The sequence below is a fragment of the Dunckerocampus dactyliophorus genome, chromosome 7, assembly GCF_027744805.1.
Source record: "Dunckerocampus dactyliophorus isolate RoL2022-P2 chromosome 7, RoL_Ddac_1.1, whole genome shotgun sequence".
NCBI classification, from domain to species: domain Eukaryota; kingdom Metazoa; phylum Chordata; class Actinopteri; order Syngnathiformes; family Syngnathidae; genus Dunckerocampus; species Dunckerocampus dactyliophorus.
In genome coordinates, this window is record NC_072825.1 from 29,848,116 (window position 1) to 29,875,397 (window position 27,282).

Sequence of the window (27,282 nt, forward strand, 5' to 3'; positions counted from 1 at the left end):
GGTGCCAGTTCTGCATGAGGCTCATTTCTTGTGCTAGCACCATAGTTATCCTCACTGTAATCAGGGCTGTATTTGGTAGACAAAATCATTTAAAATGCTGCTAAGTAAACCAATAGTTGATATAAGTTAGCACTGGTGGGTCAACACAGTGGAAAATAATATATACAATATTGGAAGTCCAAAACTCGATCAGTGAGGAGCTAATACTATGAAGCTAATGCTAACATAACAGTTAAATAAATAAGCTAGTGTGCACTTTCCCTTTCAAATGAGTTTTATTGGGTTGCTCATATTCAAAAGACATCAACATTCAGACCAGACAGAAGATGTAACATATCAGAAGTACAGCGCTACCTTGGCTAGCGTCATTAATTCGTTCCAGAAGGTCCAGGGGTATAACTGAAAACGGACGTTAACCGAATCAATTTTTCCCATAAGAAATCATGTAAATCCATTTAATCCGTTCCAGAAAACCAAAAGTGTGAACACAAGACACATTTTTATAGTTTGACATGCAGAAAACTATTGGAAATGCATATAAATACGTATAATGATGAATGAAGCACTAAATGAGGTTAGTTTAAGGGTTAGGGTTAGGATTAGATGTACCCTAACGCTAAACCTAACCCCTAACCCGAAACCTAATTAGGTTAAGATTTCATTTACCTTCATTGAAGATGTGATTCTTGACGTGAGTGAAAACAGGAAGTTGGTGGTGTTTGATCTTGCTGCCACATAGCGTCTTTGGCCTTCAGTGAAGTAACCTTAAATGTTCATTTGTCCCTTTCATTCATCATTTATATGCATTTATGCCAGTAAAACCATAACTGTAAAAATATAAAAAGGTTTTATGAGAGTCGACATAACTTCCGGTTCCGGTTGTCATTTTATTTAGCTAGCTAATAGGATGCTAACAAGGAAGGACGTTTTCTGATTTAAAAATAAATAAAACATAAAAAAAAACCTTAAAAGCTAACCATATTGCACTCAAACCAAGGCAAGATTGTGACGTACATATTTCACGTTAACCGAAAAACATGCTAACCGGGGCGGATGCTAACCGAGGTTCCACTGTACTTTCAGTAAGCCACCTTACAGTATGTGCATCTGTACAGTTACCTTATTTATATGACAATGTGCTGATTGGACCGACTGTACATTCCCGGGGCTCATGGGGGGTGGGCGGATAAATACAAATATCATTTGGTATTGATACCAAGGGTACTAGCAGTATCAGATCAACTTGCGTACTTGGGTGTCGTCTATGTAAACGTTCACAAATATCTGTGTGTTTAACGTAAGTCCATACACGAACCGCTATTTCCTTGGTGTCGGATCGATCCCAAATTGTGCAGTATCGCCCACCCCCATTGCTCACGGAGGCTGAATGGAGCTGGCCTGTGTCTGCTCCGGTGCTCAAATCCCTGAGCGAAATCAAACAATGATGAATTTATAACGTTTCATTCAGTGCAGCGTGCTTTTGTGCCGGAAGGCAGGATGGATACGATGAAAAACGTCTCAATTAGAAAGGAAAAGAAAGCCGTACAAAGTATTTACGGCAACAGTTCAAGCGTTTCTCAGACATGGCGGGAGCAGTCGTACAGCTAAGTGACATATTTAAGTGCTTGGCGTGCAAACGCCGGCTTCAAGTGGCTTCATCCAGATGATTTCCTTCCTTGTCTGCACTTTCAGACAAAACCGCTGCATTCCTGCTACATTTGCTTGCTGATGACTTGTTTGCCTTTTTGTCCTCTGAAGTGACATCATCCTCAACAGGACGCTGCGAGTCAAAGCTAGGGCTCGCTTGGTGGGGATGATCGCTCCTCTCTCCTTTCGGCTTGCGAAGTGCAATTGAGAGCCATTTCTTGCTGCTTCTCTTTCGCTTTCTCGGGCTCCTTCATCCTACCGAAGCAAGAGGAAGAGTCAGAATTTGAAAATAATAGTAATAAAAAAAATAAAAAATATATATTACTAACATACATTTAAATAAAAAGGAAATAAAACAATACAAAATAATAAAAAAAAATAACACTAAAAACATATAAACACAATAAAAAATGTAAACACTAAATAAAAACTAAAACATAATCATATCAGAAATAATCCTAAAAATGAAAAGTAATTTAGTTATTTTTTAACAAACAAAAAAAGGAGCAGACATAGTTTTCACTCTGATTCTTGCTGTCGTGTCGGTGCACTATACACGTTTGACCAGCAGAGGTCCCTATTTACCAGAAAACACATCCAACATGGCGGCGCTTGATAACCACGTCCATATTACACTCATATTAGATTGTTTCAGAGAAAATGAGTGACGATTAGTTCAGTCAGGCAAACTAGAGAGAGAAAAGAAGTGTTAATACTGGATTCTGATACCTATCGAACTATTTGTATTTCACTTTTGGCTTTTCCCTGTCGGGGGTCAATCCCAGGAACGGTTTTGGCTTCTTTTTTAAGCTGAAACCCTCACAAAAACAAGAAAAAAACACTACAAAATTAACATTTTCAATAGAGTTGAACAAATCTTTGCTCAAAACCAATTGATTATCTTTCTATCACTTTGTTTCCCCATCGCTGGTGTGTGTGTGTGAGTGACAGGTAGAAAAGCTCTGAGGAGAAGTGCTTTGCTGTCATATGTGGACCCGCATCTATAAATCTCTCCAAGTCAGGGGTGTCCAAACTTTTTCCGGCGACGACCGCGTAGTGAAAAATGAAAGGATGCAACGTTGCCACTTTGGTGTTTTGCAAAGCAACACATGCAGACATGCTAACAAGTTATCTACATTTCAAGAGAAATGCATCTCAGCTTTGTGATATAGGTGATAAAGCCGATTATTAATATCCACTTCACTCTTTGCTCCGCCTTTTTTGCAGGTTTTTTTTTAATATTCCAAATATTTAATCTTTTTCCTAAATAATCTTTGTAAATTTTCTTCTTGTAATATTAATAATAGATTAGACTTTACACAGCGTTTTTCAAGGTACCCAAAGCGCTCCACGTTATTCATTCACTCCTCAGTCACACACTGGTGGTGGTAATGTACACCTGTATCCACAGCTGCCCTGATAGAGCGCCGTCGCTAAATTGTGAGGTGATTTGCTAGCAAGCTTGTCAACATGGTTACTATTTTGTTAGTTATTATAGAAGAGAATGGGCGGTTAAAGGAAAGTGAAAGTGTGAGGGTTTTGGAGAAGGTTTTGAAAGTCAAAGATCATGATTTGATTTGATTTGATGTAACCTTTGCATTGGTGCTGCCCGGTTATTGGTAAGGACGTCCCAGCTAGAGGTAGAGCTGTCACAAGATCACAAGACACAATCACAGCAAACACAGTCAAAAAAAACATGCATTTGATGAAAGAACAACACATCAAACTGTTGGATTAGAGGGGTAGTCTGGTATCATGTAGGGGTGGGCGGATCCATCCAAATATCAGTAGTATTGACACAAAGTGTCGTTTCAATATCGGGTTGACACTACCGTGATGAGATAGATATGTTTCACTTGTCTTTTATGTTTATTTTCACAAATATCTATTGTATTCATTGTGCTGTTGCTGATGTTATATTTAACTATCGTTTTCAAGACCAAAGGATTGGAAAGCAGTAGAGGCACGCATATCGTAGTGGCACCACCGGCGAGTGGCCAAAAACGCCTAATTGATAGACCTGTTAATTTAAAAAAATATATATTTTGTAACACAATTTCAGATCAACATTTGCAATAAAAGTAAAAGGCATTGCTTCCATAGGCAAACAGTATCAAAATAGTATCACGGCACAGCGCAATGGTGCATTCGAGGACCGCTGAGCAAAATCTCAATGCTTGATTAAAAAAAAACATTATCAGCGAAGCATAAAGACATAAACATGTACATGTATGCTGTACATTTGACCTCTATTATCACATATTTATAAGTTATTACCCGCTAAGAGTCAATGAGATGTGTTTTTCGCAAAATAAAAATTTGCGGGGCCGTGCATGAATGCGTGGGGATCCGTTGTTCACAGATAAGTTTGTTGATGAAAACATTATTGCTTGTTTGCCTAAAATTGTTCTACTCCGGATTGCAGTACTCCGCCATTTATCACGTTTAATTGGTTCTAGACTCGAATGACCATGAGTGAATTTCCGCAAAGTAGGATTACTTCTTGATAAATGTAATATTTTTGCAGTTCAGGCATAGAAAACCTCTTTACGATCTTCTAAATAATGTTTTTTTTTAACATTATTACAGCCATGTAGACATGAAGTAACACCTCTATAGTCACCTTTACACTCCTATTACCCACTATAGTGGACACAGTAAGAGAAAATAAGACACATAAGACATAGAAAACCTGTTTACAATATTCTAAATTCGCTTTGTAGCATCATTAGAGCCCTCTAGACATGAAATAACACTCCTATAGTCACCTTTACACTCCTATTACCCAACATAGTAGACATAATAAGAGAAAATAAGACACATAAGACATAGAAAACCTGTTTACAATCTTCTAAATTTGCTTTGTAGCATCATTAGAGCCCTCTAGACATGAAATAACACCCCGATAGTCACCTTTACACTCCTATTACCTAATATAGCAGACATAATCAGAGCCATTTAAAGACTTTAAGTTTAGCTTGTAGAGGAGCAGAATCGGTGGTGGAGAGGAAGTGACGTTGTGGGTTCAGAGTTAAGTTTTAGCTTGGTGTGGGCTATGGCAGCAACAGTAACCCATGTTATTATTATGTTGCTATTATTATGCACCTTGTGAGATACTTCAAACCTGCAATAAAAGGCTGTTCTGGCGATCAAGTCTGGTGCTTGTCTCACCGAACAACTACTGACACCTAGCGACCAATGTAGAATACTACAGTCACAACTTGAAAGGCGATCTTAATGGCTTATGTTTGTATTTTAGCTCATGTAGCCATTTATATGCTTGAAAATGCATTATTTGTGTAAAAACAATACGAACAATTTGACATGTATTAATAATACATTTTTGAAAAAGCGCGATAGCGTAAAGGAGGAATGTTTGAACCGCGACGTACCGAGGGATGACCAACAAATTAAAGGCAAAATCACAAAATCATTCAATGAGCTTAAACAAATTTAAGTAAAAAGTGTCTGTACATGTTTTGGCAATACTGGTATTGCAGTATCGCCCACCCCTGGTATGATGACAGTTGCTCCCAAAGCAAGTAAGTCGCTGTCGGAGAAGTCAATGGATGATTTTTAAAAAATAGAATTTATGACAGCAAGCAAACTTTGGGAGCACCAAAGAGGAAAGCACTTTTCTTTTGCTTATTTTATTACAACTTCCACAAGTGTGGGAGTACAAAGGAACCGCTCCTTTTCATTCATAGTAGTAATTAAGGAAAGCGAGTTGTAAGTGTTGGCAAGAACGGTGTTATTGCAACAGAGCAAAACAGATCCGATTATCCCCAGCGCTAATCTTAGGGTCACTTTCTCTTGTTTTTTCACTTTCATGGCTAAATCCCACAAAGCTGATTCACGTACCTTTACTCATTAGAGCCTCACCAACTCCAGGAATTGAACTACCATCGTTAGCATTGAGATGAAGGTGAGGTGATACCATCACCTTGTGGTTTATGTGTGCTCCGGTGCAAACAGCAAGTGGGGCTGTGAGTAAAGTGCACGCAAAGTAGCTTAGCTAAATGGAATGCGGCCATCGTGAGCGTGAGACTCCTCGTGCTCCAGCTTTGACAGGTCAAACGTGCGTTGTGGACAGCACTGTCCTCCTCCAACTAAATACACTAAGCTATTTTGAATTGTTGCTTTCAGTGTTTACGGCATGTCTGAACTTAGGGTCGGGACCCAAAATGGAAGATTGCTTGTCATCAAGCAGGCACACAGTTTCTTGGCAAAGGCCTTGTGAGACCCGTTTATGGCGATGCCCCTCGGACTGGTGTCACGGATGCCAAAACCTCACTCCCTCAGCCTTAAGAGCTGCGCTAAACGTGCGGTCCAAAGTCCGGGCTTGTGGCTAAGCGGTCAGTGCTCTCGTCTCCCATTAAGAAGCGCCTGTGTTCGAGCCCGGCGCGAGCAGTGTAGAGGAAGCGGGTTACACTGGCACGTCGACGTAAGCGGCTGTCGACATAATGGAAACTGAAACCTAGCCAAAAGAGGTTACTGATCCAAGAATAGCGCTGAGAGACATCCGTCAATCCAATTCCAAATCAGTAAATTAGTGCTTTGTCAGGGTTTAGCACCACCTGTTTACTGCAGCAGTTTCATGGCGGAGGAAAGTAAAAAATCTGCCAACAGAGACAGGAGAGTTAAGGCAGTCGCGGCACAAGGACGGCAAACCGGTGGTCGGCCATTTTCCTTTTCAGACGGCCAGGCAAGGTCTCTTACCGTATGGTCTTGACGATGAAGCGAACAATGACTGCCAGACCGACGCAGCCACACATCACTCCTATCACAATGGCGGTCACCTCACCTGTGGGACAAAACCCATCAATACCTGGAGAAGGAAAGTTCTGTGGGAAAAGCTGAAGCTGAACAGACAATGTGGGAAACTGTCAGCTTGAAGGTTTTGATGCTAAAATTGTTTGAATGGGAACATTGCCAGTTATTTCAATGGGAATTTTTAGAAGACCGGGAGTTTTCCATTCCATTTTCTTCCGCTTTCCCGAGTCTGGGTCTCGGCAGGGCAGCAGTCTCACGTCATGTCCACACAAATACGTACTTTTTTTAAATGCATATTTTTCTATGCATTTTGGTCAGTCATCCACACGCAAATGGAGGTTTTTGTCCTTAAAGGGGACCTATTACACTCATTTTCGGGCCTTTGTATTGAGTTGTGGACTCCTGTAGATCAGCTACACATGATAACCCGCACAGAACGCTTTCTAGATCTTCCAGACTCTGCACCTCTTCCTGCAGTGTTTCCTGCCTCCCGCCCTAACGGCCTGTGTAATTTACTCCACCCCCAGCCCTCCTCCAGGTACACCTCCCGCCGAGCACACTCCGCTGTGATTGGTCACACTCCCAAGCGCTCCCGAGGACTTCCGGACAGCTTGCGAACCTTTTTTGTCCGATTACTTACACAAAATAAATAAAGTTAGGACACTGATAAATTGTTACGTACGCTTGCTCTTCTGACTCTTCAACACGACCAAGTAACGTTGGAAAGGCGTCAGAGTACGGCAACAGTTTGGCGGCTAGTCCGGCTTCGTATTGACCCGTGTTCACAAAACCATGTGAAGCGTCGTTCACAGATGAGCATATTTTTCTCTCGTTTGCCGGGAATCAGCAATTCCAACCACTTCTGCCTGATGCTAGCCTCTTTAGGCACACCCAAGAAACATTTCCCAGGAGCCATTGCTCAACGTGCTAACACCGTGAACACAGCGTAGCAGAGCCCCGGCTCATGCAGGACATGCCCATATAAGGAAGTCCGGGTTGCGTTGACGTCTGTAAAACACAGCGTGCAGAGCCGTCCTGCTTTCAGGGCTCACTTCCAAATGAGCACATGTCATTATCTGACGCGTTGGCGTCGTTTAACACGAGAATACAACATTGTAACAACATTTTTAGGTCAGAAAAGAGGAAAAGAGGAAAAGCGTCAGTCTCAGATTTTTGAAAACTCTGGCTTCAGCGTATTCGTGTGAATGGCAAAGACGGAGCTTTTGGCTTGTTGCTGACAGATGACGTAACAATTATGGTCCTCCTTAATGTGTGCAATGGCAAACATAACATTGCTGCTTTCATGCATACTGAAATGATTTTTGTGTGAATAAGGATAAACACAGGCCACTTTCCCTTGAATTTGACAAAGACGCTTCGGAGGACGCTAGTGCTGCTGTTTTGCTCGCTACGGCAATGACGCCCCCGCCAACGATGGCGATTTGGGACAAGACCCGATCTGGTGGGACAACTTTCACAAGCATGTCGTTATTTTGGAAGAATAGCGTGGGAAAGTGAGCATGGCCAAGGCCTTGTGAAACGTGTCACAATAAAAGGGAATTTCTGTTGAAGTAAACTAAAACGCTGTATGGAAAAATTCCAACTTTGGGGAAAGTGGGAGTTTGGGGATGTGGAGTACAGTGGTCCCTCATTTATCACAGGGGATAGGTTCCCAAAATAGCCGGCAATATGTGAAATCCGCAAAGTAGCCAATTTTATTTTTGTCCAATTATTATATGTTTTAAGGCTGTGAAATCTCCTCACCAGACTTTTCTCAAACAGGCATTGACATTTTATCGCATTTCTCTCTTGTTTAAACACTCTCATAGTGAATTTTAATGATCAACTTACGAGATTGGACACAAGGATCGTGGCGTGTCCTGGCACCGTTGGGCTGTCGTGTTTTTGTATCCTTTTTAAAACATATTCCTCCTCGTCTGAAGATTCATTTACAGCATTCCAGGCGCCCTACAGCCCCGCAGCCTCTGCCTCCATTCAGCATGTATGACCGCTAGCAACAGGAAACAGGCAGTTCTGTGCAAGGCGATTGATTGGCAGTAGTCTACAGCCAATCAGAACGCAGAACACAAAGGGCGGGTTCTCCCTTAGCCAATCAGGACTGTTATGGCTCTATATTTACTGAGCCGATCTGGACAGTGTGGACACGTGTTCAACTCTCGCATGAGTATACAACACCCTCTACTGGTAGCAGTAGTACATGCAATAACGAGGAACACTGTATTTGTTGTTTGTCCGAATGTCCTGAATAAAATGAATGTTGTCATCAGGCATCTGGCCAGGATGCTTCTTGGATGCCTCCCTGGGGAGGTGTTCAGGGCACATGCGACCTGCGGGAGGTCTCGGAGATGAGCCAGAACACGTTAGAGAGACAATGTGTGGCATGAATTGTAAAAACTGTCCATTTAATCATTGGGAGTTTTTGCTGTTTCTTTGAATCTGCCAATAGCGAGCCATCATGTCCTGAATGACATTCACATTTTGCTGTTGGAATGCTTTGAATCATTTGCAAAATGTGGAAGTAGTAAGAATTCTTCAACTCCAAGAGAATTTGGGCTGATGAGGAACTGAAAGGCTGTTTGGAAAATGTGGAATTTATGTGAAAGTGGGAATGTGGAGGATGTGGAGTTTTACAAGCTGAATGTTTTCATGTTGGATGGTTTGAATTGGTTGAGAAATGTGGAACTTGTAAAGATTGTCCAGTCATTTTCAATGGGAATTTTGTCATGGAAAATGTGGAATTACGGAAAATGTGGGAATTTCTTGGGCTGTGCCAATAGCAGGCTGTCATGTCCTGAACGAGATGAACATTTTGATGGGGGAATGTTTGGAATGGTTGGAAGCTTAAAAAATAAATAATATCAGATTTAAAAAAAAAATCGGAAGACTCCATGATAAAAATAAAACAGTCATGTGACTCACCAGACGAGAGCTCCTTCCCTGAGTCTGCAACAAAGTATGAATGATTAGACGTGAGATGATGCCAGGCGGCTTTATCTAATCACAGTGACAGCATTGCTGATGTATCAGAGCTTCCACTTCAATCACTCGCTACAATCAGCACTTTGCGCAAATTCTCTCTCCTTTTGTCTCCGACTCCCTCGTTCACTGTGCCCCTTTTCCCTCGCCCGTTTTGTCAGATGAGAAAACAATGGGGTCACTGTTTGGCTTTTGGAGTTTTTTTTCCCCCTAATCGGCTCGCAAACAAACACCGCTCTTCTTGCTAGCTTTTGCAGCCCCTCCTCTTTATTTCGGACTCCCTTTTCCTCAGAAAGCCAGCGCTAAATCCGTCGTGTTCCCACATTCCACTTGTTCGCTCCCTGCTGGATCGTGCTAATTGGGAGCTTTGCTCAACAGCAGGGGTGTCCAAACTTTTTCCAATGAGGGACGCATGCTGGAAAATGAAAGGATGCAACTTTGCCACTTTGATATTTCGTAAAGCCACACATGTAGATCTGCTACGATGTTATATAGGGTTCAAGGCAAAACTGCACCTCAGCAAAAAGCATATGATCAGTCTCACTTTGCTGTTTTTTTATTTCAAAATACAGTATTTCAACTCTAGTCATAAATAATTTTAGTAAATTTTCCTTTTGTAATATTATGCCTTTATTCCCATACTATTATTGTTTACTCAACCTCATTTTCCAAAAGTTGCAACTTGATTTTTTTTGTTTACCATATTACAACTTTTTTTTAAAGTATTTTTTCTTGAATATTTCAACTCTATGCTACTAAATGACCTCATTTTTCCCTCATAATATTACAAGATTATTCTTGTTAAATTCCAACTTTTTTGTCATTTTTCTTCTTAATAGTTTGGATTTATTGTCATAAAATTACAGCTGTTTTTCTCATTTCTGCTGTTTTGTTTCTTTCAAATTTTCCAACTATTGCAACTGCCTGTAAATTTTCTTCTCGAAATTATGAATTTATTGCCATAATATTTTGACTTTATTCTTTATTCGTTATTCCAAAAATTACAACTACTGTATGTTCATATTACTTGTTTCGTTTGTTTTATTTATTTTGACTTAGAAAATAATAATAATGTCTTTCTTTAATATTTCAATTCTATGCTACTAAAATGACATTCTTTTTCCTCATAGCACAGCGTTATTCTCCTAAAATTACAAATTTTTCTCCGTAAATTAAAACATTTTTATCTTAACATTTTGACTTTTTTCTTGTAAAATTACTGCATATTTTTTTTTATTATTTTTCACGTCTTTTTTTACATTTTTCTTTCTGAAATAATAATTTTTAAACTGTGCTGAGGGCCAATAAAACATTCTTTTTTAAAACCCAGCCTGCAAATCCCTGGGCCACACTTTGGACACTAAAGAAAGAACAGCTTTGTTAAGAACCCAGGTTAATACTGCCGTGATTTTATTTTTGAAGTTTATTTTGCACTGAACAGGAAGTCAGTCTGTGCACGTTTGAATGCTGTGTAATTAGAAAGTATTTATGTTGTGGTTTCACGCTGCTTAGAGGTAATGACGACGTTAACAATACTACAACACATGTCGACGTAAATGGACCCATTTTTCATACAAATGAGCTCTTAGTATGTTGATGTCGACTTAAGTGGCTTGGTTGACGGCCTGTCAACTTAAGCAGGTTCCAGTGTATAGGCATGAAATGGTTAATTTATTTTTCTTCTGGTATTACAGTGTTCCCTTGTTTATCGCAGGGGATAGGTTCCCAAAATAGCCCGAAATAAGTCAAATCCGCGACCACTCCAACTATATTTATTTACAATGAATATACATGTTTTAAGGCTGTAAAACCCCTCACCGTACACTTTATACACTTTTCTCAGACATGCATTAACATTTTCTCACATTTCTCTCTTGTTGAAAGTTCTTACTCAAAGTTCAAATTTTGTTGGAATTTTAATGATCAACTTGCGAGACTGGACACAAGGATCGTGGCGTGTCCTGGCGCCGTTAGGCTGTAGTGTTTTTGTATGTATTGTTAAAACATATTCCTCCTCCTCCTTGTCCTCCATCAACCGAAGATTCATTTCCAGCATTCCAGGCGCCCGACAGCCGCACAACTTCTGCCTTCATTCAGCATGTATGACCGCTAGCAACAGGAATGATTCTATATGATTTAAGGCTGTAAAACCCCTCAGCATACACTTTATACACTTTTCTCAGCGAGGATATAACATTTTGTCACATTTCTCTCTTCTTTAAACCTTAGTTTGAATTTTAATGGTCAACCTTAATGATCAACACAAGAAATTCTTACGTTCCGCTGAACTCTTGCGTTTTTGTATCCTTGTTAAAACTTATTGCTGCAGAGAACCGAAGAGTCATTTACAAGCTAGCAAGCAAGCAAGCTAGCGGTGACACAGGCGACATGGCAGGACGGCACAAAGGAGGTTGATTAGCAATGGTCTACAGCCAATCAGGACGCAGAAAACAATGGGCGGTGCAGACAGACGAGAGGGAAGAGATAGACACGCAACTTCCCACAATGCAATTCTTCTTAAAGGGCCAGACTCGGCCTGTAACAGCTTTCATAGGCTGTAATTTTTAAAAAAGCATGAAAAAAATTCTGCGAAACAGCAAATCCGCAAATACTGCAGGGAACTACAGGGAACACTGTACAACTATTATTATTATTACTCATATTCTGGTAACTAAATCACCTTTTAGAGGGTTTTACCATACTTGCAAACATGTGCTTCATGTGCTTCATCATGACAGGACGAATGCAAGACAACAAAGACCTTATACTGCAGGACGCACAAGTAGTCAGCCATTTTGAGGGGATGTCATGTTCAAATGCAGACCATGTTTAATCCTGTCTGTAGAATATGTCCTAAACGAGCCCACAAATGGCACCCCGGGCCGCACTTTGGACACCCCTGCGTATTATCAGCTAGTAACACCGGACGACGATACACGAGCGTGACCTCTTCTATCTTTCACGCGTTTTCACAAAACCCCAAAAAAGTCAACCGCATGGTTCAACAAGTGTCCATGATACCTCCTCCCTCACCTGCAGCGAAGGAGGTGAAGACGGCCCTGTGGTTGAGCGGCTGGGTGGCGCGGTAGTTGTCCTGCAGCAGCATCCTGTCTGCTTCGTCAGCTTTGCTGGAGTAAAGGATGGTCTCCATCTTCAGCAGCTGTGTAGAGGACAGATGAAGGACAAGGGGATGGATGGATGGAACCTCCCGCAGCATCCTGACATCTCATAGGATGTCTTCTTTGATGACATGTTGATGTTTTTTGTTTTGCATTGTTGTTTTCCAGGACATTTTTCAATAAAAATGGTAAAACTAAACTGAAAAAAACCACAACACCAACATAACTGTAGCCTGAAATAGCTCAGATGTGGCTTTTTCATGGCTAAAACACTGTGGTGTATAAACGGTATTTCTACCTGAAAAGGTCTCCCAGTAGATGGGTCAGGGTGTGCTGTCAGGGCCAGCTGTCCTCATAAATGGAACAAATAGCCTGTTCGTCAGCTGATCCTAAGTTTTAAAAGCCCAAATTTTGGCAAAACTGTGAATTGAATGTGATTTAGTGTCAGGTATTCACACTGTCTTGCTGGCAAAGGCAAATAATCTTTCTCTCTTTGAACATGGTGGGATTGTTGAGGTGCATAAGCATTGTTGCTGAGGTTGGACGCAGTAAAACAGACATTTGAAAGTTCTTCAAACATTCTGAGGCTTACGGAACAAAAAAGTCAAGTGGTAGACCAAAAAAAAATGTCACCGGCCCTGAGCCGGAGGATCCCATTGGCTGTCCGTCAAGACACGGGACCATCCTTGACCCGGCACAGCCGAGGGGGCGCCATCATGATCCTTCGATGGAACAATGGAGCTTCAGGTTGTGCAGGGGCGTCAAACGGCAGCCGGCTATGTGGCGATGTCACAGGGGGCATCCACACATTTTTCAGCTCATGAACAAGAATGACGCAGCTGCTTATTAATTACTGACTGTTTCTTCAACATCTTATTTATATTTTAAGGGGCTTGTTTTCTTTTTTTAAGCTAAGGTCTTAAACTTTTGATCAGCTGATGAACGGCCCGTGTCACTGTAATGCTTGTTGGCAAGAAAGTGTGACTCAAAAATTGTTTTGTCTCACTCCCAATTCTTCTTTTTGCATTTTCAAGCTCTACTTAGAACCTCCTTAAGATCCAACTGGTCTTAAAGTTTTCCTCAGGAGCGTATCTGAGACATCACTGTGTGCAGGCGTTTCACCTGAGCTTTGGAAATCTGAACCCTCTCGTGGAAGAGTGTCCAGATCACGCTCTGGAAGCAGGGTGGCGTCGTCAGGGAGCCGTTATAGCGATAGTACCGGTCCAGATCCTTGGGGAGCAGCGACTGCACGTCGAAGGCCGGTATGAAGACTTTCTGGTCTGGGAAAACAGGAACAAGGTAGTCCAGACATCTTCATCTCAGGCAATAACTCTGCCTGAAAGTACATACTGGCATGTCTGACGCGGCTCAGGTAGTTGATGATGTTGTTAAACGCCGGGTTGGTCTCCTCACCTGTCTGAAGAACCAAAACCTGACATGAACAACACGTAAAACACAAACTGTGTGCGTGTGCTGGGTGTGCTGCTTGGATTTTACCACAATGAGGATTCCCAGGACAGCGAGGCCGTCCCTCTGCGTCATGGCTGCGGACATGTTGGGGTAGAGTTCGGAGTTGTAGTGCACCACATGCAGCTGCACAGACGGAGAAGTTAGTAGTCTGCCCGTTTGCTCCTGGCAGCAGAGGGTAGGAAATAGGTTTCACAATGGCACCATTTGTGTTCTTTCATTTGATTTGCAGTATTTCCATGTCATCAGTCTGCTTGGGTTGCCTCTACCACACCTGCTCACCCCTGGGGAAATTGTTGTCGTGTTGCCAGTGACAGATGGACATTCTGTCTTCATCCCCACGTTCACCGGCCACCACCTTCCCCCTCTTCCAACACGGTTTTATTGCATTTTGCATTCATCTGACTGGCTTTTTTTAGCTACGTCATATCTAAAAATCTGACAATAAATAATTTTACTTTTTGCAGTACACCTGGTAATGGGGATTTTTTTGTTTTTTCTACTTCAACACTCGGCTTGTGAACGATAAACCGATGCCACCGGATATGCGGTTTGGCACCAGTAGAAGCCTCCTGGATCAATAAGAATCAGCCATAAGTCCTGAGATGAATGGATTGTGGAGACATGCACCCGGTACCGCAAGACTAGTCCATCTCTTAAACAACGTGAGAGCCTGGGCGGCCAGCATTCACCCAAGCTTACCGTGACTGAAGACGAGAATGGATGTAAATAGTAGCAAAGCGTACATTATAGCGATCTAATTGATCATATATTATGTATTGTGTAAAACTAAGACAGGAACAAGATCAAATTAAAAGCACTAAATGAATACAGAACCACCATCCACCTCTACGAGCCAGAAGATTTGCTAGCATGAATTAACTTGAGGTGGTGCACAAATCCAACAAACAAATATGCACATTAGCACACAATAACGCCATCAAATCTTACCTTTATGCCTTCCCACACAGTGTCCCCAGCATTTGGGACCAAATATGAGGTGAAGGAAAAGGGGGAAAATACAGCAGTCTATCTGTGCAGCCTAGCATGGGAGAAAGTTAACTGGTGCCTTCAAGGACCATCGAACAAAGTGGGACATGTCATACATATGCAAAAGTGTGGGATTTCTAATTATATATTGTTGTTTGAATAAATATTTCCAAAATTGCTATCGATTTACCTAACTTTTCTTTTTTCTATGTTTTTTTTTTTAAATCATTACACCAGAAAGTTGGTTGGGGACCCCTGCCTCACAACATGCTTGGGGATATGGTGTGCTCTTTTGCACATTTGAAAATACTGTTGTCATAGTCTGAGTGTCTGCGGTGCTGCCATCTAATGGTTTCTCATTGCAGCACACCTGCCTGCCTAGGGGAGGAGTTCCTGTCACACCTGTGTTCAATCAGCGTTGGACTATTTAGCTCTTGCTTGTGGTTTAGTCATTTGCCACATTGTCTCTTCATGTTCGGTACCATGCTCTGATCCTGATCCTGATCCTGATCCTGATCCTGATCCTGATCCTGATCCTGATCCTGATCCTGATCCTGATCCTCATGCTCTTGCTACCGTTATCCTGGCCATGCTTAGTTCCTCGTAAGTACGTTACACTTGAGACCTTTTTTGCTACATTCTCGATTCTGTGTTTTGCAGCCATCACAAGTTCTGCTGTTTAGCTTTTGCCTTTTTGATTCTCGTACCTCGTTCGATGAATCTCATTTTTGCCTCATCTAGTTTTTGTCATCATTTTTGCTACACGCTCTTTGCCAAGTGTTCCTAGTTTTGTAGATTTAGTTTTTTGGTTCTTGTTAGTTTATCTACCTTGTTTAGTATTTTGTTCTTTTCCCTGCCTTGGAGTTTTTGTGCAGCGTCTTGTGTTCTGTTTTCCGTGGTTGCGCCCGGGTTATGTTTTTGGACGGTATTGTATATTACACGACTAAGAGTATTAAACTCATTTAACTTGCCACCGGTGTCTCTCTGCATTTTGGAATCCAGTCACACGGCTGTAAGCCACCATGTGACACTGTAAGAATGACACTTTCAAAGAACTGGCTTCTTTTATAATTTAAGATGAACTCTTTTAAGATTAACTCATCTTTCCAAAGACAACCCCTTCAGTAGCGGCCATTTTGGACGATTTTGACTGATCTTTCAAGACACACAGACTATTGTGTTGTATGGTTATATAAACATGGAACCTACCAAACTCCCGTCTTTCATCAGAAAAAAAGTTTGTTTCTACCTTTTTCCGTTCTTTAGTAATCAGCAGTAGAACATAGGTACGTTTCAGGAAAATATCAGTTCCCAACTAGAAAGGGGAGAAAACCAGCTTTTTGTGAAAAGATACATTTCAAGCATAACTTTCACTTTGACACCATTTTTTTTTTTTGCTTTTGTAACAGCTCAAATATCTAAACAACTATACCAACATAAATAATACAAAAACGGGGTTGTTTTACATCAAAGTAACTATTTATTTCCATATACAACACCATCATCTATTTACAATTTTCACATTTGGAACTGAACTATGTGTGCGCAAGTGAGTGTGCGCGTGCGCATGCGTTAAAATTTGCCTACAATGCGTAACCTTCTGCACGTTACACTCCTCCACGCTCTCTCACTTCCTCCTTCCTGTCATGTGATTTTTCTGCTCACACGATCTCTGCCGAGCTCTTATCAAATGCACTTCTGCCACCTTGTGGCCGTTTTTATGGCTTAAAATTACTCTGAAGTGAAATCCATTAGTAGAGAGTTGCGTCATCACCTCTTTTTTTTGCCTGTCGTCGTTGGGATCTGGCGTTCGTATAACTTCATCCATCTTTGGTATTAAATGAGTTAATCACTACATCAGCAAACATTGACCGTAGAATCGAATCGTATCATTTGTACACTGTATCGAATCGTTCTGTTTTTCAAATATATCGTTTTTGCATCGCTTCGTAACCTGTGTATCTCGAATCGAGTCGTGCATCACAAAGGAGGAAACTGGAGAAGCGGCTGGAGCAGAATAATGCCAGGGAACTCTGGAGAGGCCTGCAGACCATCACAGGCCATGGTAAAGGAGTGGGGAGAGACCAAGCCAGTGGGGACAAGATCTGGGCAGATGAACTCAATCTGTTTTTCAACAGATTTGAGTCGGCCCCCCCTCCCTCCCCTACCAACTCACCACTCTTCACCCCCACATCCCCATCCCAGCCATCCTCTACCCCCCCTCTCCATAACTGATGATCAGGTGAGAAGTCAACTAAAGAAGATCAAGACAAGGAAGGCCCCGGGACCGGACGGCATCAGCTCTAGAATCCTCAAGGACTGTGCTGACCAGCTCTGTGGAGTTCTCAGGCACTTGTTCAATCTCAGCCTGAGCCTGCAGAAAGTCCCGGCCCTGTGGAAGACCTCCTGTGTGGTCCTGATCCCAAAGACACCATGTCCCAAGGAGCCTAACCACTTCAGGCCTGTTGCCTTGACCTCTCACCTGATGAAGACCATGGAGAGGATTATCCTGCAGCACCTGCGACCCCTGGTGGGCACTCAGCTGGACCCCCTGCAGTTTGCTTACCGGCCTGGGATAGGCGTGGACGACGCAGTGATCTACCTGCTGCACAGATCACAGCTACACCTGGAGGACAGCGGGAGCGCTGTGAGGGTCATGTTTTTTGACTTCTCCAGTGTCTTTAACACCATCCAGCCGTCACTACTCAGAGTGAAGATGGAGAGTGTGGGAGTGGACCAACACCTGACTGCATGGGTTATAGACTACCTCACCAACAGACCACAGTATGTGAGGCTCCGTCATTGTGTGTCTGACATGGTACTCTGCAGCACAGGTGCCCCTCAGGGTACGGTGCTCTCCCCTTTCCTCTTCACCCTCTACACCTCGGACTTCACACACAACTCCACACAGTGTCACATCCAGAAGTTCTCCGACGACACAGCCATCGTTGGTTGTGTTTCAGAGGGGAATGATCTGGAATACAGGACGGTCATCAGGGACTTTGTCAGCTGGAGTGAGCTTAACCAGCTGCAACTCAACACCAGCAAGACAAAGGAGATGATCATTAACTTCCAGAGGAAAACATCTAACTTCACACCGGTGAACATCCAGGGAGCGGACATAGAGTTAGTAGACAGCTACAAATTCCTGGGTGTTCACCTTAACAACAAACTGGACTGGTCCGTCAACACCCACGCCCTCTACAAGAAGGGCCAGAGTCGCCTCCACCTGCTGAGGAGACTGAGGTCCTTTGGTGTGTGCAGGACTCTTTTACGGACCTTTTATGACTCTGTGGTGGCCTCAGCCATCTTCTATGCTGTGGGCTGCTGGAGAGGGGGCAGCACGGACAGGGACAGGAGCAGGATCAATAGGCTGATCAGGAGAGCGAGCTCTGTCCTGGACGGTCCTCTGGACTCCGTGGAGGAAGTGGGGGAGAGAAGGATGTTGGCTAAGCTGACATCCATCATGGACAACACCTCTCACCCGCTACATGACACTGTGGGTTCCCTTAGCAGCTCCTTCAGCAGCAGACTGTTACACCCACGGTGTAAGAAGGAGAGGTTCCGCAGGTCCTTCATACCGACCGCTGTCAGGCTCTACAACACCTGCACCACCTGAACCATGTTGTATTCACTATGTATTCTTTACACTGTACTCTTTACTCGCGTATTTTGCTTGCTTGCTGCTGTAACAAGTAAATTTCCCCACTGTGGGATAAATAAAGTACATACAATACAATACAAAGAGATTTACGTCCCTGTTCAACACCTACCTCTGCCTCGGCGCTCTGGCCGTTGATGGTGTGTTCACTGCCACCGTAACTCGGGCCGCCGCTGCCCCAGTGAAGGTGCATTTGTACCGCAGAAAAGAGCCAGGGCAGCCCATCCAGGCTCATCCAGTCCGGCAGCTCGATCACAGCTGAAAGCCGTTGAAGCAAAACATTTCAAAGCTGACCCCACGAGTTGGTGTTTAAGCGGCTGTTACCAAGGTGTGATGAAGACCAGCACCATGCTGCCCAGATACCTGAGAGAGGAAAAGGAGCTTGCCGCCATGGTTACCTGTGTGTCCGTTGTTGTACAGGGTGAAGGGTCTGTTGCCGTGCTGACTGTAGCCCAGGGGGGTGAGGGGGGGCAAGCCGGGGTCATATTTTGTTTGAGTGGTCACCACATCCACTGGAGACTGGGAGCTGCCGCCACACTCTGGGAAATGTTCCGACCACTGAGACTGACCCACGAGACCTTCAGCGGGGAAGAGACGCAAGTCATGTTTCAAGGCATGACTTCTTCTACAAGCATCTGCTTATAGGCCTCAGGGAGGCGTAGTTGACGGAATACCTGCATACACATGTTGCCAATAACCCGCAAAGGGCGTAAAACCAAGCGATTGAGACGGCTGCAGGTTATTTCTTACATCACGTCAATTTGCTCTTCAAAGAAATGCCTTCCTCAGTCACGGTGCAACCAAAAATAACAAAAAGTAACACATGTAACCGCACCACACAGACTATTTCCAAAATAAAGGCTTACACGCTAATACGCATGTAAACAATTCTACCTTATACTAATGCAATGCATGCTGGGTAACATCCTGTTGAGGGAGCGTGCGCGTGAGCTTCCCAGTATGCCTTGCATCAGGGTACGGGAGGAACCACGAAATGTCTTCAGAAACTGAGGACAACGTCAGGGAATAAGTTCTTGGACACAGAAGGCTTTTGAGGACAAAAGCGCCAGTGGTAGTATTGGATTTTCTTTACCTATTTTGCAACATTGTCAACATTTTTTGAGACCAAATAAACCACTAATGTTATGATAATATAGTGTATCATAATAAAATATCATAATAATGCAATATTTCCTTCAACATGTCATCTTTCACTCTGTAAAGTTGTGGAAGTGGCTGGTGTTTGTTTTTTGACAGGCAATTGGTACAGTCTGTCAAACGTTTGCAGCATTTCATGAAATGCCGGCTTTTCGAGCAGCATTTCTTTGGCGACGACGTTCTGTGAACACACACCATTTTGCGCTGCTCACTTTGTATTTACTTTGTCGACCAAACGTCTCAGTGAGTGTCGACTGTCTGGAAGAAGGCTCTGCATCTCCAAGTGCAGTTTTTCTTCCCCAGATGGGAAAACTGGGTCAGGAGGACATGTTTGAGGAGGGCAAGTTCATTTTGTTGAGTTTTATGTTGCTACCACTTTCGAATAAATTTGACATACTGCTTGTTTGTGGTGATGGGCTCACCTTCCTCATTATAATATATTGATTAATATTTTCATATGAATCAATATATTAACATACCCACACGGGGGCTATGGCATTTTGCTTTGCAAGCATCGTTTTCCCTCCCAATTTCTACCACGTTGCCTTGCATTGCTCCTCACAAAGCTCCACTCTTTTGCTGTGTGTGTATGCTAGCGGCCCCGCCTCCTCCTTAGAGAGAGACTCTCTCTGTGGAGCGTCCAGGGGTTCTGAAAGCAATGCAGAGTGAAAACAGACGCGCATGCAATATACGGATGTATTTTCATGCAATTAATGAATTCATTTATTATTCCAAGACAGTTTTTTTTTCCTGAACAAGAAATCTTGTCGCGTGTGAATCTTGCGACACTACTGACTTGATTCTGCTCAAACAATTGTGTGTAATAAAAGGGAATAAATATTACTTTGTTGTTATTGTTTTATAGTGTTGTATTTATATAGTGATAAATTGTTCACAAATAAATATATGCTTTTTTTTATGTGCCTAAAATATTTGTCCTGTGTTTTTTTTTTTTCCAACAAATCAACAAATTAAAGGCAAAATCACAGGAATCATTCTATGATCTTGATTAATGATTTCATTTTGTTTGAATGTCTAAATCATATTTATATATTTTGGTAGCAAGGGCTGTTTTGTTAATAAAATATATCCTGGATAGTCACCCGATTTCCGTTTTTTTATAAGCTTTTTATAAGATTCTACTCAGTTGTGTGTTTGCTCTGCTAATTGTTGCTATATTTTTAGACAGTTTTCTCTCGCTCTATCTCTCTTTACCTTCCGTGGGTTGGCTGATTCGCAGATTTTGTTTCAGTGCTCCTTTTATTTGTTATTACAGCTTATGAACGCTGTTACAGGCCAGCCTGGCCCTTTCGAGAAGAATTGCATTGTGGGATGTTGAGTGTCTATCTCTTCCCGCTTTAGTCTGTCTGCACCGCCCATTGTTTTCTGCGTCCCGATTGGCTGTAGACCATTGTCAATCAATTTCCTTCATTGCCGCCCTGCCGTGTCTCCGGTGTCTTTGCTAGCTTGCTTGCTAGCTTGTAAATGAATCTTCGGTTCGCAGGAGGAGGACTGCAACAGGAGGATTACTGCAGCAATATGTTTTAACAAGGACGCAAAAACGCTACAGTACAGCGGAACGGCTCCAGGACGTCTTAGGAGTGAAACGTGAATGTCGGAGCTCTAGGTTGATCATTACAATTCCAACGAAGGTTTGAACTTTTTTGAGAGCGTTTAAACAAGAGAAAAATGTGAGAAAATGTTATTGCCTGTCTGAGAAAAGTCTATAAAGTGTACGGTGCTGGTTTTACAGCCTTTAAACATTTATAGTAATATTTATCAAATAGTTTTGGCAAAGTGAGCAGTAGCTGTCATGTACGGATGTAGTTTCACTCAACCAGTGGTGTGCCTTCGCCAGCACTAGAAATAAAAATACAAGCATGCTTGTGCCTTTTAAGAGCAATAGAGACACACAAATAGTCGGTCGAGGGAGTAAAATAAGCTGGCGTGTTGAATTGCACATAAAAGAAGGTTAGATAAAAGAGTGAAAGCGAGGAATGGTGGAGGAATGTGCCACAATGCAGCCTACATATCACGCGTCTGCTTATTTTTGCATGAATTATTCACACAGAGTACATTTTTTTAATGTTATTGAAACAAAACACTTTGGGTTGATCCAATCATCATCTGTCGCATGCACGACATTAATCATGTAAACACACCTTGCACTTCTATCAGCCTGCCATTATTATTTCTCTCACCCCCCCAGCATGATGACTCAAATGGTCGTCATGGAGGTCTCTATGGCAACCGCAGGCCGAAAATTCGGAACCCCCCCCCCGTGCTCATGGCCCACCTCAATGCAGCCAGGAACAAAGACGCACACACAAACACAAAGTGATGCATGTACACAAATACCTGACATATTTCCCATCTCTTTTCTGGGAGGCGTCACTCTGCTCTTCTTCTCCACTTCAGCTACTAGTCCAACACACCGTGCTAAACCACAGCGCTACTCAAGTTAAAACACACCGGCAGGCAGGTCTTGTCATATAGAGGATCTTCAACTTGTGCTTTTACAATAGGTGCTTAAAAACAGCAGAGCACTGCTGTCGTATATACAAGATCTTTGGCTAGTGTTTGCCATTTTCCCTTAGGTCCTTAAAAACAGCAGTATGGTCCTTTCACAAAGAGGATCTTAACTAGTGTTTTTATAGGAGGTCCTTAAAAACAGCAGTATGGTCTTTTCACATAGAGGATCTTAACTAGTGTTTTTATAGGAGGTCCTTAAAAACAGCAGTATGGTCTTTTCACATAGAGGATCTTAACTAGTGTTTTTATAGGAGGTCTTAAAAACAGCAGTATGGTCTTTTCACATAGAGGATTTTAACTAGTGTTTTTATAGGAGGTCTTAAAAACAGCAGAGCACTGCTGTCATATGGCGGATCCTTGACTAGTGTTTTTATAGGAGGTCCTTAAAAATAGCAGTGTGCCCCATGTTAAATAGACAATCTTTGATAAGTATTTTTGCAGTTGGTCCTTAGAAAACATCCGATCACTCCTGTTAAATACAGGATCTTTGACTAGTGTTTTTGGAGGAGGTCCTTAAAAACAGCAGGGCGCTCCTGTCATATAAAGGATCTTTGACTAGCGTTTTTACACAAGGTCCTTAAAAATAGCAGCGCTCCCCATATTAAATACACAATCTTTGACTAGTATTTTTGCAGTTGGTCCTTAAAAACATCAGAGCACTCCTGTTAAATAGAGGATCTTTGACTAGTGCGTTTGCAGTAGGTCCTTAAAAACAACAGAGCGCTCCTGTCATACAGTGGATCTTTGACGATTGTTTTTGCAGTTGGTCCTTAAAGAAGCAGAGCGCTTCTGTTAAATAGAGGATCTTTGATTAGTGTTTTCACAGTAGGTCATTAAAAAAGCAGCTCACTCCTGTTAATTGAGGATCTTTGACGAGTGTTTAGTTTAATTGCCCTGCTGGACTGTACTATCACACATCATGCCTCACGCACGCACGCACGCACACACACGCACGCACACGCACGCACGCACACACACACAAAGACATCCCAAGTCAATGATAAGGCCCTAAAGCAGTAGAATAGACACCAGTTAGCGTCTGGTACTGTATGCACTGTGCAGCCATGCTTCCCCCCCCTGCATACACGCCGGGTGTTGCGCCCCATTCACACCCACGCCGTCATTGTCCGCAGCATAGATACAGTCAGTGTGGGTCCGCAGCACAATAAACACACAGGTTATTGTGCGGCACAAACAATACAGGACACAATTTGGCATGCTTCAGCCCGTCCCATCTCCCTCTCGCTCACTCTCTCCTTTCCTGCAGCCTCTCTCTCCCTGTCACGGTCATCCTGGCGCACTTGTCCGCTCGCTCGCCTTTTTGCCCTGCTTGCTAACTTCCTTCCCTTCCAGCCCTCCATCATCTCTGTGTGACCACTGTGCTCACGCCAGCTTGCTGGACTGTAACTAATACACACAGAGAAGGGGAACAGAGGGAGAAAAGGCCGGGATAATGACACACGGGGGGTGGGAAAAGAAAAATGCTACTCGATTTGCAGGGGCTTGTTTTGATAGTCCTCACGTGTACAGTAAGCGTTGGTGTTTTTCCGCCTGGAACTTTGTGAGGTCTACGATTAAAAGTATCTCTACAGACCAGGTAGCGTCACCAAAGAATACAGTGGTGCTCATTCTCTTTGCCTGCTTATGGTCATGTTGCACAGTGGACCCCACGCACATTCCCCATTTTGCATTGACGACCCTGAATGTTTTCAGATTTTTGGTCTAAAAAGTAGATTTGTTTGTTTTATTTTAGATGTAAATATTTTACATTTATATATGTACTGAATATATATGTGTGTGTGTGTGTGTGTGTGTGTGTATGTGTATGTATATATACATATATTTTACAGTATATATTTATACATATATATTTATACATATTTAAAATGTATATAAAGTATAAAATTTTAAATATTTCAAATTTAAACAACATTTTTACACCAAATATATATATATATATTTTTTTTACTTTTTTCCTGAAAATTGATTTGAAAAAAAAATATATATATATATATATATATATATATATATATACTGTATGTACATATATTTTACATTAATATATATAGAAATTTAAAATATTTATAAATAAAATAAACCAAAAAAATTGTTTTAAATATATTTTTTAGACAAAAACTATATTTTTTTCCGTGAAAATCGATATTTCAAAAAATGATATATGCATATATATTTTAAATTGATATATATACAGTACACATTTAAAATATTTTCAAATAAAACAAAAACATATATCTTTACACCACAAATATATATATATATTTTCCCTTTTTCATCTCATTCAGTCTAAGTTGGTAATAATTGAGAAGTACGTGATAATAATCCAGGTTATAATAAAAGCCCACCATTTGTACATGTTTATGTCTTTCTGCTTCGCTGATCATTTTTTCCCTCAAGCGCTGAGATTTCACACTTTTGACGGCGGCCCTTGAACGCACCATAGTTGCTGTGAGACACAAAAGTGAAACGTATATGTGACTTTGTTCACGGATCATCGCTATACTTTTTGTACTTTAAAAAGTGTGCGAGGCATATTCAGGACTTCGGGCAGGATTGTGTCGCAAGCGGACAGTGGCAATTGAAGAGAGAAGGGGAGGGTTCCGAAGCTGAATCTAATTTAATAATTGCAAAAGTCACATTAAAGTGCAAATGTTGACCTGAAATCAGAGGAGAACGTCACCATCAAGCCAGAAGGAGGGTGTGGAGTGTGTCAGTAACACAATTTGCTCGGAATTACACGTCAACAAGTTACATGGTGGAACTTTGCGTGTTTAAACTTGCACAGTTTGTCACATTTGAGAAAGGGTAGAAATTTTGTCGTTGCACATTTGTCTGCGTTCACACTTGTGGTTCAGTTACGGACCGAAACACAACTCGGTGCGCGCTCCGGGTGCTGTTAGCTTCACGTTCACGCTGGTATTTGTGTCATGGGACCCAAGACTGCATGGTAAAGGACATGCGCATAAAGCAAGGCAGATTTTGTGACTTCTGTTTGGTTATTTTCACACCCTGCGATTTTTACCGGCTTTAAATTTCATGAAAAGCTTCTAAAATATACTTTTAAAGAGCGCTGTTACCAGCAGAGCAGAGAGAGAGTATTTTCTTTTACATTTCTCTGCATACTTTTTGCTGTCATTCTAACACTGGTCCGTGTAGCTTTCACACGGACTGAGACCCGTGGTGCACACCAGGGTTCGGATGGGCCCTTAGCATCCTTTTCGGGTACAACAGAAGGAGATTAGCCTTGGGCTGGAATCCGGTATGTTTTATTTATGGTTCTTTGTTTGTTGTTTAACGTTCACTGTCCGTCAAAATAAAAGCAATCGGATGAGCTCCTTCATTCGGTCAAAACCAACCTGATGTTTTTATAGCTGTTTGATTCGGACATTCCACCTGTTGTTTAATGACAAATGGCCTCAAAATAGCGCAAAAAGGAAACGTTTGATTGCAAAGCTACTTTTTTAAATGAAATTAAATGTAAATAAAAATAAAAATATAGAATAATAAATACATTCTTATTTTTCTATTCAATTCAATTTCAATTAAAAAAAAAAAAATTATTATTATTATTACTGACATCAAAGCAGTGCAAAAAATTGCACCATTTGATGGCAAAGCAATTTTTTAATTGTATTAAATTTAAATTCAAAAAATATATAGTAATAATAATAATAAATCATTGGTATTCTATTCTATTGAATTTCAATAAAAAATATATATATTTCTTTTTATCTCAATTTCAATTTAAAAAACAATAATAATTTGTTATTATTTATTATTATTGTTATATGTTGTTTTTATATGTTGACATTTTAATGACATCAAAGTTGCACAAAAAGGCGACATTTGATTGCAAAGCTATTTTTTTAAATTAAATTAAATTTAAATAAAAGAATAACATATCATAATAATAATATTGTATTGTATTAAATTTCCATTAAAAAGGAATATTTTCAATAATCATTTCTCATTCATTCTTATTATTGTTGTATATTTTTACATTTTAGTGACATCAAAGTAGCACAAAAAGGAAACATTTGATTGCAAAGTGACGTTTAAATAAATTTAAATAGACATTTCAAAAATAATAATTTAATAATAATAGAATAAATGATAATATATTTTTTATTATTTTTCTATTCAATTCACTTTCAATGAAAATAATAATAACTTAAAAAATGAAATAATAATAAATAATAGCATAAATAATACATTAAAAATTACATAAAATTAAATGTTGTCCATCAAAACCACGCAGCTCACCTCTACTTCCATTTAGTAGCTCAAGTAGCTTTAATAATATAGTAGTACTCATAGTTGCAGCGTGTAGTGATGGAGATCCCTGCTATTTCTTACTAGACTACTCATATGCATGCCTTTTTGTTTGACAAATATTCCTATAGTCAATATTCAATATTGTATTTCTACAATCTACCCCCCTCCCCTCAATAGCTTACCGGTGTAGGTCCAGCTCATGTCCTCTGGAAGACAACACAAGAGGGGAAAACTCCTTTAAACGTGTATTTGAACCTCCAACAGTTGACGCTAATTCCAAACGCTATCCAAAGATGCAAATGTAGCGTTAGCGTACAGAAGTACTTGAAAAATGATCACATCAAAACTCCATTGCTCTACTGTTGTACGTCAAGAAAAAGCAATTATTAAGCTAATGAAGTTCTTACCGGCAGCAGCCGTCCACCGGAGGCCGGGACGCAAAAGAAGGATAAAAAGAACCACGACAGAATCCATGTTTGCCCTCCTTGCCCACACACGCACGAATGAATAACAGCAGACGGAGGGATGAGGAGTGAAGGGAGAGCGCGAGAGGGGGACAGAAAGGGACACAGAGAGAGAGAGAGGAGGGGGGGGACTCAAAAAGAAAGAGAGAGAGGGAGAGAGAGAGAAAAGGGGCACCAGCCA

General features: G+C 41.4%; 1 protein-coding gene across 9 annotated transcripts; it reads right to left on the reverse strand.

Moving 5' to 3' along the window:
- Nucleotides 1–264: 264 nt before the first annotated feature.
- Nucleotides 265–27,282, reverse strand: ca14 (carbonic anhydrase XIV). Of its 9 annotated transcripts, XM_054781254.1 has the most exons (13): nt 27,045–27,282; nt 26,820–26,843; nt 19,053–19,232; nt 18,767–18,912; nt 14,034–14,129; nt 13,887–13,953; nt 13,659–13,816; nt 12,451–12,577; nt 9,361–9,384; nt 6,367–6,451; nt 6,225–6,266; nt 3,240–3,293; nt 265–1,902 (listed from the first exon to the last, which is right to left on the reverse strand). In XM_054781254.1, the coding sequence occupies exons 1-13, from the start codon at nt 27,109–27,111 to the stop codon at nt 1,794–1,796; spliced, it is 1,179 nt and encodes a 392-aa protein (XP_054637229.1). In that variant the 5' UTR covers nt 27,112–27,282; the 3' UTR covers nt 265–1,793. The 9 variants fall into 9 exon arrangements, 7 of the variants coding, with proteins under 7 accessions (XP_054637229.1, XP_054637223.1, XP_054637224.1 ...); XM_054781248.1 differs by lacking the exon at nt 9,361–9,384 and having other exon boundaries at nt 27,045–27,245; XM_054781249.1 differs by lacking the exon at nt 6,225–6,266 and having other exon boundaries at nt 27,045–27,241.

Excerpts from the sequence above, each read along its gene's own strand:
- ca14 (XM_054781254.1), bottom strand. The coding sequence starts at position 27,111 with ATGGATTCTGTCGTGGTTCTTTTTATCCTTCTTTTGCGTCCCGGCCTC. Across the intron at positions 26,844-27,044 it reads CCGGTGGACGGCTGCTGCCG|AGGACATGAGCTGGACCTAC; the intron begins GTAAGAACTTCA and ends GTTGTCTTCCAG. Across the intron at positions 1,903-3,239 it reads CGGGCAGCACCAATGCAAAG|GATGAAGGAGCCCGAGAAAG; the intron begins GTTACATCAAAT and ends TTGCTTCGGTAG.